Below are 10959 nucleotides of genomic sequence, written 5' to 3' on the forward strand. Positions count from 1 at the left end.
CTGGCCCCGCAGCCACCAGGGCACAGCCAGGCAGCAGGCAGAGATCAAAGCAGGATGCGGTCCAGGCGATGCAGTGGGGCTGGGACTGTGTGCAGGGTCTGTGGGTGCCGCTGGGCTGCTCTGCCAGGGGTGGGATGCCAAGATCTGCCAGCTCGGCAGCCTCCTGGCCAAGCAGCTGGGCAGCACCCATGGAGGATGAGGCCGTATGTATTCCCATAGGCAAAAACATCTCTCACGGACCCTGTCCCTCTGTAGCCTTTACTCTGTGCTGACATTCACTGGGAGCAACCTGACCCATCTCCCATGGCCAGAGAGCCGCTCAGGCAGGCTGGATATGGCCTCCAGCCAAAGCACCCTGTCCTGGGACTGAGCTCCCTGTTGGTGCTGCCGGGGTGCTGCCTCGGGTCTCCCCGAGCCCCCGTCAGCCCTGGTCCTTGGCTGTGCATCCCGGCGCTCCCCAGACCCCAGGGTAGGCAGGGCGGACACAGCAGCTTGCTGGGCCGGTGCAAACGAATCTGCCCTCTGTGCCCTGATAACATTGTGTTTGTTGCGGAGCGGGAAGAGCCTGCCAGCACACGATAAGAGCAGATGACTTTACTCTGGACCCGCTCCGGATTGAATTATGCTTTAATTTCATTTTCAGTTCCTCTTTTCTTTTCAGGAGGAGAAGGGGGCTTTGGGTGTACAGGCAGGTCTGGGGGCTCCTGGACCCTTCTCTAGGCAGGCCAGTACCATGCAGAGGGGAAGACAGAGAGTAAAACCCATCCAGATTCATTTTCTACTCTCAGGGATATAACCCTGAAGTGTCACCGTTGTTTAGGATGTTCTGCAGTGTGGATCTCCCGCAACTCTCATGGGGTCCCCTGTGGAGCTTTTGGGACTTGGGTTTTGCCTCCCACTGGAGCAGAAGCTCTCTGGGCTGTGATGCTGTAGATGGTGTTGGAGAGGGGACACTGGAGATGCTCCAGAGGAGAGTCCTTGGGTTTACTCCAGTCTCCCAACTCCAGGTGACAGCACAGAAAAGGACGCAGGGTAAGTGTTTTTCAGTCCCCAGTGTTTTGTGGGGTAGGGGACCCCTCTGGGTCTCCTGGGAGCCCTGCTCAGCAACCAGGGCACCAATTCCACCTCTGGCAGTGCCCCAGGGCATTGTCCCCCTGTCCATCCCACCCATGCTGTATGCACTGGGGAGGGTGCCATGGCACTGTGGAAGTGTTGGCAGGGCTGACAATGCTCTTGTTTTGACGGGCCCACCTCTGGCACACCATGCTGGGCAAGCCACTCTCCTCATTCCTCTGCTGCCAGATGTGTCAAAAGTAAGGATAACCATTAACCCTTTCCTCTTTAGCCATCACCTGGGTGGGTGGCCCTTCCCACTTTCTGTTTGCTCTCTTGCCTGGCTGCTGTTTGATCTCTTGAGATGCCAGTGACTTTACAGTCTGCCGTAGTGGCGCGGGAGATAACCCACGTTTCCTAAATGGGCTCCTGTCAACAGCGGGCTGTGCATGCACTGTCTGCTCCTGCTTGCCTCCCCTGTGGCCCAGGGGCTGACGGGGCTGTGGCAGGGACCCCCTGTGCCTATCCCATGGCTCAGAACAGGAAAGCCCTGCCCGTGACGCACTGCTGGCTCCCTGCACACTCAGCGCTGGCAGTGCCTGTGTTGCTGCGGTGCCTGGCATGCTGCCGCTCCCCGCCGTGCTGGCCCTCCCACCAGAGCATCAGTAAAAAGAGTTTCCTGGGGAATATCCCACATTTGCAAGAAATATTGGCTGTAAAAATTAAGCTGATCTGTTGGCAACGCCTCTCAAAATAAGTCAGCACGGGTGCAAATGCCAAAACTGCCTGGAAAAGGGGAAAACCAAGAGGAATTACTTTGTCTCCTATGGCATCTTCTCTCACTTATCTGTAAAAGTCTGGGGCAGGAGCTGCCTTGCTATTAATTATTATTAATTATTGTTTGGCCAAGAAACAAGAAATGGGATTAACTGGTGACTTCAATAAACTACTCTGGGAGGCAAGCTAAAAGTAATTTCAACTAATGCCCACATGCTTCTTTGCTACTTTGGTGGTGACTTTTTCTGAGGAAGGACTTTGGAGCCCATGTGTTTTGACCCAATAGGTGCCATTAATAAACCTGCTGCCTTGCCAGCAGACAAGCAGATGGGGCCCAGGCAGCAGCCCAAAATGTGCTCTGGAAACCAGGGCAGGGATTCTTGGTAAAAGGGGGAAGATCTGAATTGTTGTTGTTCCACTGGATTACTGAAATAATTTATTGCAATGCTCCACCCTTATAATTAAAGCACGGTGATGAAAGCAACTGGTAGAGTAGCTTTGGATTCAGAAGCGGCATGTGCGTGTGGTGTGTGTGCACACCTCACCTTTGGTGTTTATATTTGTTTTTTTTTAAATTGACTCCTTGCTTCTGAATAGAGCAGGCAACAGCCTCAGTTCTTAGAAAGGTATCTGGAGATGGACAGCTCCAGAGAGCAGGGAGACAGGCTCCAAGAGATAAGGGACATTGCTTCTCCAGCGCAACAGCAGCAGGGCCATTCCTGGTACTGGTTGGATGGGGGCCAAACGGAGAAGATCTTGCTGTGTGAGCCGGACAGGGAGGCAGAGAGCCCCCGGGGAGGCCTGCCCAGTGCCCTGGGTCTCTGCACCATCATCCAACTAGCTAGAATATTGTGGATGACTTGAGTGTCTCCTTCAAAGCAGGATAACCACTTCGTATCCTTGTGTCTCCTGCCGTGGGAAGCCTTCAGGACAGCGCTGTCCCAGGGGCTGCTCAGGGTGGGCAGGGTGGGACAGCCGGCTCATGTCCCCCTGTGCCAGGGCGTTCGGAGACTCAGCTACAGCACTGGTCCCTAGGGAGGGCAGACAAACGTGTTGTGGGGGCTGTGGGGCGAGATGAGGCAATGTCGGCAGGGTGCCAGCCCCCGGCAGGGTCGAGGAGCAGTTATCTCGGCTCGCACACGCACCCTGCACGCAGCCAGATGCGAGCTGGTACGCTCTGTGCTGCTGATTGCCTCACCGACAGCAGCGGCGCGGGAGGACGCGGCTTCACGGGTGCGCTTACTTGAAACGATTCGCGTGGGGGTGTGGGGGCACCGGGGCTCGGTTATCTGGTTCATCTCCTATGGAGGCACAAGCACACCTTTTTGGGACTGCACCTTCGCTCGCTGACGCGCTCGGCATCCCCGTGGCGAGTGTAGCGCCCGGCACAGTGGCTGAAATGCTTTTGCCTGTATGTACCCCTGCGCCAGACCTCTCCGGCACTCTCTGCCTCCACACAGGGCGCCTGTGACAGAGCCATTGCCATCGCCCCTGCCCCACTCGGGATAAGGTGCCGGGGCACCTCCAGCTCTGCCACCTACAGCCCCCCGCCTCGCTCGTAGTGTGGGCAAGCCCTGAGGGCGCCGCTGCCCCGTTCACGTCACGGGCAGGATTCTGGCCTCCATGATCCACAACAGCACCCTTGTCTCTTCTCCCCCGTGGGACAGTGTCGCAGAGCAGGGCAAAGCGGGACGCGGAGCTCCCGCCGCTCTGCCCCGTCCTGTCCCGTCCCGCGCGGGCTCCGAGCGCGGTCGGGGCAGCGGCAACCGCCGACCCCCGCCCGCCGGGGCAGCCCCGCCGGAGGGGGCGTGGCTCGGGCCGCAGCAGAGCCAATGGTAAGTGGCAGCGGTGAATATCAATGCAGGCCGGACCAATCGGGGCGCAGCCATGCTGTTAACAGCTTAGGGGCGCGGGGCGGCGCAGAGCAGCGCTGCTGCCACGGGGAGCGGAGCGGTGCCGGGCTCCGCGCACCGCGCTCCCCCAGCCCGCCCCGGCCCCGCTGCCTCGGCCCGGCTCGCCATGGCGGCGGCCGTGGACGAGAGCGCTCTGCCCTCTATCTCCACTTTCGCCAACTTGATGCCGCTAGAGGAGCGGCCCGCCGACATGCTCCACGTAAGCACCTGGCACCGGGGAGAGGGTGGCAAGGTGGGTACGGGACAGAGCGTTCCGGGCGGGGGCTCAGCCCGGCCAGGGAGTGGGGGGCGGGCCGCCTTCTCGCCGTCTGAGGGCGCCCCGAGGGCGGCGCAGCGCAACCGGAGTGGTGCCGACCCGTCGGACGGGTTGGGGGGAGGCGCGGGCCGCGGTGTTGGGGCGGCGGGTGCCGCCGCAACCGTCTCCTGCTGATCCTGACGCTTCGTTTTCCCGCAGAGGATGCTACAACAGGATGGCCCCGCTGCCGTTAAGCGGGAGGAGGATGACTTGGGCAAGTTCGTGGACTTGGACTTCATCCTGGCGCACACCAGCAGTGGCGGGCAGGGGCCGACCGGCCCCAACTACCCCCTGCCCGAGACCCCCGAGAGCTGTGGCACCACGTACGACAGCGACGGCTCGTACTCCACGCCGGGCAAGTTCCCGGCGCCTTACCCCGAGGGCCAGGGCCACAGCTACGTGGCTGAGCTGCTCACCCCGGACCTGCCCGGCCACTACGACCCGCAGCGGAGGGAGTACACGGAGCTGCGGGTGCCCGGCGGCCCCCACCACCACCCTCACCCCCATCACCACCCGCCCCTCCACCCGGCCCTAGCCCGCCCACTGCCCCTGGACCCCGCGCAGTCCTTCGGGCCCCGCATCAAGAAGGAGCAGCCGGAGGAGCGCGCCTGCATGATGGGGATGTCTGCCGCCGAGTACCTGGGACCGGGTGGCGGCGAGCACAAGCCACGGGTGGCGCCGGGTCCCGGGCCGGGACCGGTACCGCCGCTGCCCTACCCGGGCTTCCCCCACGGCCGCTTGGGGCCCCCCGAGGAGCCGCTGCCTGGCGCCGATCCCCACCTCTTGGGCGACCTGCCGCCCCACTACGCCGTGGCCCCGCACCGCTATGCGCCCCACTTCGCCCCCCAGCCGCCACCGCAGTTTCATGGACATTTCAGTGTTTTCAGGGAGCCCCTGAAGGGGCCGGGCCCGGGCCCGGCGGGGCTGCCCGGGCTGCTGGTCACGCCGCCCAACTCCCCGGTGCTGGAGTACTTCCCGGCCGGGGCTCCCCCCGAGGACTGCAAGCCCAAGCGCGGCCGCCGCTCGTGGGCGCGCAAGCGAACGGCCACGCACAACTGTGAATACCCGGGCTGCGGCAAGACCTACACCAAGAGCTCGCACCTCAAGGCGCACATGCGGACCCACACGGGTAAGGGCGCGCCGGGGCGGAGATACGCGCGGAGGGTCCCGGGCGCGGGTACCGCGGCACGTGGTGAGACCGCGAGCGAGGTTCCGGGGCTGGGAAGGGGCGTCGCGGGAGGTGACACCGGGAGTGGGGGCGTGTCGCGTGGGGAGGACCCCTGCGGTGGGTCAAGGAGTGCATGGTGGGTCCCGTGGTGGGGCTGTGTGACGGCACCCAGGGATAGCCCGCGTGTAGGCCAGGGGGCAATGGGGATGGCCCCGAAGTGCTCAGAAGGACGCCGTGGTGGCGCTGGGCAGGGACACATAGGGACCTGGCATGTAGCGAGACCACTGTTGTGGCGCCTCCAGTTGCTGGTTTTGGGGCCCGGGGGTGCCTGAGGTGGTAGGACTGAGGGACATGGAGATACTCTCCACTTGGGCTAGGGACAAACAGAATAGGGGGCAGACTAGTGGTTGTACGCTGAGACCCTCTGGCCGAGCTGGGACAGGGCACACGGTGCCAGCCCACAGCAGGGGACCAGCCACAGTTTAAAGTGAAGCAGCGGCACAGAGGAGGGGTGCTCTAATGGGGCAGGGATGCCCAGGAAACACACCTTGGCACATGGGGAAGGGCAGAAAAATGGGGGACAGATGGGGAAAGAAAGCTGAGCAGGCAGAGGTGTGCAATGGACCTCCCATCCCTTTGAAAAGCGGATGCTGGGTAGGGTGGCCCAGAACTGAAGGCACAGGGAGGGTGGGAACCTACAAGCCCACTGACACCCCCTCTCCTCTGCAGGCGAGAAGCCCTACCACTGCACCTGGGAAGGATGTGGCTGGAAATTCGCCCGCTCCGATGAGCTGACCCGCCACTACCGCAAGCACACAGGGCACCGGCCGTTCCAGTGCCACCTCTGCGAGCGGGCTTTCTCCCGCTCGGACCACCTCGCTCTCCACATGAAGCGGCACATGTGAGCGGTGCCTGCGGCCAGACTCGATGTCCCCGGAGCCAGCTCACGGTGTAAATAGTGTCGGGCCAGGGATGGCAGTGGGGAGCAGCCTGGCCACCCAGCCCCCTCCGCTTGTAGTTGATAACTAGTTTTCTCCTCCTGCTCCTGTGAGAGCTGGCCCAGCCAAGTGGTGGGGAAGAGCTGCTTTGGGGATGTATGTGGGGAGCAAAACTGTGAGAAACACCTGCCCAGTCATCACCACTCAGCTCCCCATGCCTGGAGGGTTCCCCCCAGCCAGGTACCCAGTGAGTGGGGGAGCTGGTGCATAAAGGGGTCTGTCCCCAGAACTCCTGGCTTGTATTTGGCATCAGCTTAACCTTCTTCCCCCAGATTCTGGCACCACCCTGGCTCTAGGGGCTGTGGTGGCTGACTCTGGCTGCTTTTTGGCTGGAGAACCATGCCAGTTGGGCACATTGGTTGTGGTGCTGGGAAATGGGTTGCTGGTTGTCTCGGTTGTGATCATCAGAACAAACCTGACCCAAAGCCCAGAGTGGATGGGGTGAGGGTGGGATTTGACTGGCTCGTGGCTATAAAGGTTTGCAGGTGTTGGCAGCACAGCGTCACCTTGCACAGAGGACAGGGAAGCTCCTGTCACCAGCCTGGGACCCCCCTGGCCATTCCCAGTTTTCCACTCAAGAGCCTAAAATGTCTCTCCTGGCTCTTGTCTGCTTTATTTTGTCTTGTTCTTCCCCTCAGGATGACACCAGGTACTGCTGCAGCTGCCTTCCCCATGCTGCTTTTTAAAATTTAGTATGTAAAGGACAGTGAGTCCAGCTATGAATGCCCAGGTCTCTGCTATACTTGAAATTTTTGTAAGGGGGGGGGACAAAAAAGAAAGCTCAAAAGAAAATGAGTCTTTTTATGTGCAGCTTCTGCAAAGCAAGTTGTAAATTAAACAAAGCAGTAATATATAATGTTTCTCTTTTTTTAATATATTTTTTTCCAGCTGGGAACACAGATGAGTCTCAGCTTTGGGAAGTGCACTGTTCCCGTCTGTGTATATTGTTAATTAACATTTCTCTGCTTGGGCACGTTAGGTCTCTTGCACTCTGAAATGTTACTTTTCTTTATATGCAAACTGTTGAAATATTGTGATCTGCTGTATAATAAATAAACAAGATGTAAACATGAAAGAGCCAGGAGAGTTTACTTTAAAGGTTTCTTCTAAGAGGAGAGGGTGAGGCTGAGCTTGTTTGTCAGTAAATATTTACATCGATGTTCATTTCTGCTTAAGTTAGCTGCGGAGGATCGATGGGGAACGCCCAAGCCTCGGCATCTGAGTAGCATCTCCTGTGCAACAGCTCTTGAGTCACCTCACTTCCCTGTGCCTCAGTTTCCCTAATCTGCAGATGGGGCAATTGCGGCACTGGGATGGTGTGACTGGTCCTGCGGTGAGTCATCTCCGAGGAGAATGGCAGCCGAAACTCCACTGAGAGCCCTGCTGGTCCTGAATTCTTCCTGAGCAGTCCTGTCCTGCTGTGCCTCACAGCGGGAGCTCTGCAGTACTGGCCTTGTGGTCACAGCCAGCAGGGAGGTTGGTGTCAGCTGGTCCTGGGTGCTGTCTCTGCTGTCCTCCTGGGGATGGCCTGGCAGCTTGGCGGGGTTCAGGTGCTGAGGTTTCCCTGCGTTAATAGGTGGTGACTCAGCACAAGCATGCTGGCAGGTCCCGGAGCTCAGCAAGCAGGTCTGGCTCCATCCCTCCCTCCCTCCCACAGCTGATTACCTGTGATGCACGAATCCCTCTGAAGGCAGGAACTTGTCCAGACCTGACACCATGCTGGCAGTGCAGGGAGCACACAAGCTGATCCCCTGGCCCAGGATGGTGGTGGCAGTGGCTCCCTCCTGCTGCTCATCTCTGTAACCCCCAGCAGCTGGTCAGGGCTGAAGGGTGCCCTGGGGCTGCTTGCCCTGCAAGTGGAAGTGGGATGTAGCTGGGCTGATCCCACTCTTTCCTGCTCAGATGGGAATGGCAGAGCAGGTCTGATGTTCCCCTGAGGAGTGGCTAATATTTTGGTGTTGGGCTCTTTGTTCTGGGACCAGCACCCACCCTTGTGGTCTGCCCTTGAGCAGGTACAAAAGCATGGGTGATTCCAGGCAGGATGGCAGCAGCTTGGGACATCATGTTCTGCCTGTAGGCCTGAGATCAGGACCACGGGGCTGCATCCACAGGTTTCACAGATCCATCAGGTTCAATCACTTGTCCTTTCCACTGCTGTCTCCACCCTCTGCTTGCCCCACTTTCTGAGAGGTGCTTGTGTAGGGGTGACTGTGCTGGGACACATGTGATCTGTGATGAGATACTGGGGGTGTCTTGTTCCTGGGACCACCAGAACCCAAGGATAAAGCTACAATGCCAGGGGATAGCTGGGGCAAAACTTCTGCCTCTTCCCTGGAAACTTGTTCAAAACGTCACATGGAGGGAGAGGGAAAGGTGTGGGCTGTTTGAATTAGCGATGAGTCAGGCTGGCAAAGCCAGATGGGGAGAGTGCGTGCCTGCGTGTTTGTGTGCGTATAAGTAATCTCTGGCTTTGTGTTTTTATTATGATTATTATTTTTATTTCCAGGGGAACGATGAATTTCTCCAACCATCCTGTCCCACTGGAAAGGCTGGCTCTGCTGTCCTGTCCTCCCTAAGCATCCTGGGAGCTGGAGTGACGGTTCACGGCTGTTTTGAGGTTCAGCTCTGAGATCAGAGCACAAACCAGTTCTTTCTCGCCTTTCATCATTGCTGTGCTAGGGCAGGAGTGAGGTCCGGCTCTGCTGCCACTGCCTACATGGGGAGGCAAGGGCAGGGGAAGGTGCTTTGGGCTCCTCCAAACAGAGCTGCTCTGGGATTGCTCCCCTGTGCCTGGGGCAAGGCACTCCTTCAGGCACACGATGGGGCACAGCAGCCAAATGGATGGACCAGCAATGCTGGGAATCACCACTGCATAGCTGGGGAGGAGTGGCTGTAGTGGAAAAGAGAATTACGGTTAATTTGTTGTTAATAAAAAACACCCTCTTCCAATTGCCTGGGCCAAGACACACTCTCCATTGGAGAAGGGAGGCCAGTCCTGTCCCCAGTAAAACCTGCCCTGCAAAGTGATGAGGGCAGCAAGAAAACACCTTTGGCAGCACTGAGGGAGGCACGGCTGGGGTGCAATCCCTCTGGTATGTGCACCTGCAGTCAGCTGGAGAACCCTAAGCTAGGCCATGTCTCCCTCCCTTCCTTTTCCACCTTGGTCACTTCCTGTCAAAAAGGACCCTGGGAACTGTGCAGAGCTCCCTGAAACTTCTGTAACTCTTAAGCTCCAAGGTTTTGGGGTACAGCTGACCTGGTCCAATGAGGAGGCAAGGGAGTAAGGGAAGGAGCAAGGTATGGAGAAACACCTCCCAGCAGAAGTGTGAGTCATGGCCACGGTATGGCCTGGCACCTGCCAGTTGGAGCAGGGCCCTGGGGTCTTCAGAGCTGGAGAGGGGTGAAAGAGAAGCTTGAGTGGGTTTCTGTTGTCTGAGGATGACCCAGCTCATGGGGATCCCCCATGCTACAGCCAACAGGTCCCACAGCTGGTCTGGGATTGTTGATCCGTAGGGAGAAGGAGTGTTGCAGGTTTGAGGGTTCCTTAGCCAGGGCTTGACCTTCGGGATGCTGCGGTCCATGGGGACAGCACAGAGCTGGGGAGGGGACCAGAGTGCTGTGGGTGGGATGCAGCCTGGGTGCTCCAGGGTGGGAGGATAATTTTGGGGTGCTTGGACAGGCTGACACAGACTATTCCTCACCATGAGGCCAGAGCTTGGATCCCTAGGACCAAGGTGTCCCTGCTGAAGTCTGCTCCCAGGGATTGAGTCTCCCATTGGAGGAGCAGTGGGAAGTGCCCCATCTCTACCATGGGGGGAAGGTCCAGCAACCCGTCCCCATGTCCATGCTGCTTGGGGTGGGCCAGGTGCCCGATAACGGGGCTGTGGCTGTCACCTCACCCTTAGGAAACATTTGGCTTCAGGCACCTGAACCCACGGGAAGCGATAACTCCTGGCTCCCTTGCCCTGCCTGGATCCACACCTGGCGCTGTTGTGCCTTAGTCACACACCGAGAGTTTTTCCACTGCCGGGCCCCAGATAACCTTCTCCTGCCCCACTGGCCACAGTGTTTGCACTTGTCCTCCTCCGCTGGTGCCAGGCTGGGAGACACACACGCCCTGAGCCCTGGTCAGAAGGCACGCACACCTCTGGCCTGGGGCCACCTTGGGTCATGCCTGGCAGCCAGGGCAGGGGTAAAGGGCAAGAGGGGCATCCTTCCCCAGGTGGGTGAGGAGCTGGCTTGGAGGGAGCCTTCCTGCCAGGGCTAAATCTGGGGGCGCATCGCTCCCCCAGTTGCTTGGTGGCAGATCACTCTGGACATTCCTGGTATCCAGGACAGCTGGAGGTGGGTGATGGTGTTGCAGTGACAGGACACTGATGCCAGAGTTCCAGGGCACGGAAGCGCTGAACTCCCTGTTGCTGCTGGCATTCCCTGATTCCCTGTATTGCCTCCATACTCCCCGTGCCCTGGCCAGGCAGGACCCTGGTGGTCAGATCTGGGCACAATCCCAGTGCAGGACTCTCAATGACGGATCAGGTACGTGACTCAGCCTTCCAGCCTTTCCCCTTTGCTCTGTGCTAGCTTGGGGATGCAGTGGCCATTAACAATAACTCCAGGCCAGAAACAATAACTGCAGGCCCCCCTGAAGCAGTGCTAATTGCTCCGCTGATGAGCCCATTAGCAGAAGCACCCGGCTAATGTGTTTCACCTGCGGGTCCATACAGCTCCAGGTGGGACACAGCTCCCGAGGCTCAC

General features: G+C 59.1%; 1 protein-coding gene across 4 annotated transcripts; it reads left to right on the top strand.

Annotated features, from left to right (window-relative positions):
- Positions 1-782: 782 nt before the first annotated feature.
- Positions 783-9120, top strand: KLF17 (KLF transcription factor 17). Of its 4 annotated transcripts, none has more exons than XM_058808300.1 (4): positions 783-1032; positions 4198-5167; positions 5936-7680; positions 8711-9119. In XM_058808300.1, the coding sequence occupies exons 2-3, from the start codon at positions 4201-4203 to the stop codon at positions 6109-6111; spliced, it is 1143 nt and encodes a 380-aa protein (XP_058664283.1). In that variant the 5' UTR covers positions 783-1032; positions 4198-4200; the 3' UTR covers positions 6112-7680; positions 8711-9119. The 4 variants fall into 4 exon arrangements, with proteins under 4 accessions (XP_058664283.1, XP_058664284.1, XP_058664282.1 ...); XM_058808301.1 differs by lacking the exon at positions 783-1032 and adding an exon at positions 3398-3665 and having other exon boundaries at positions 8711-9120; XM_058808299.1 differs by lacking the exon at positions 783-1032 and adding an exon at positions 3723-3942.
- Positions 9121-10959: the final 1839 nt, after the last annotated feature.

Source organism: Ammospiza caudacuta, chromosome 7 (assembly GCF_027887145.1).
Source record: "Ammospiza caudacuta isolate bAmmCau1 chromosome 7, bAmmCau1.pri, whole genome shotgun sequence".
In the NCBI taxonomy this organism is placed as follows: Eukaryota; Metazoa; Chordata; class Aves; order Passeriformes; family Passerellidae; genus Ammospiza; species Ammospiza caudacuta.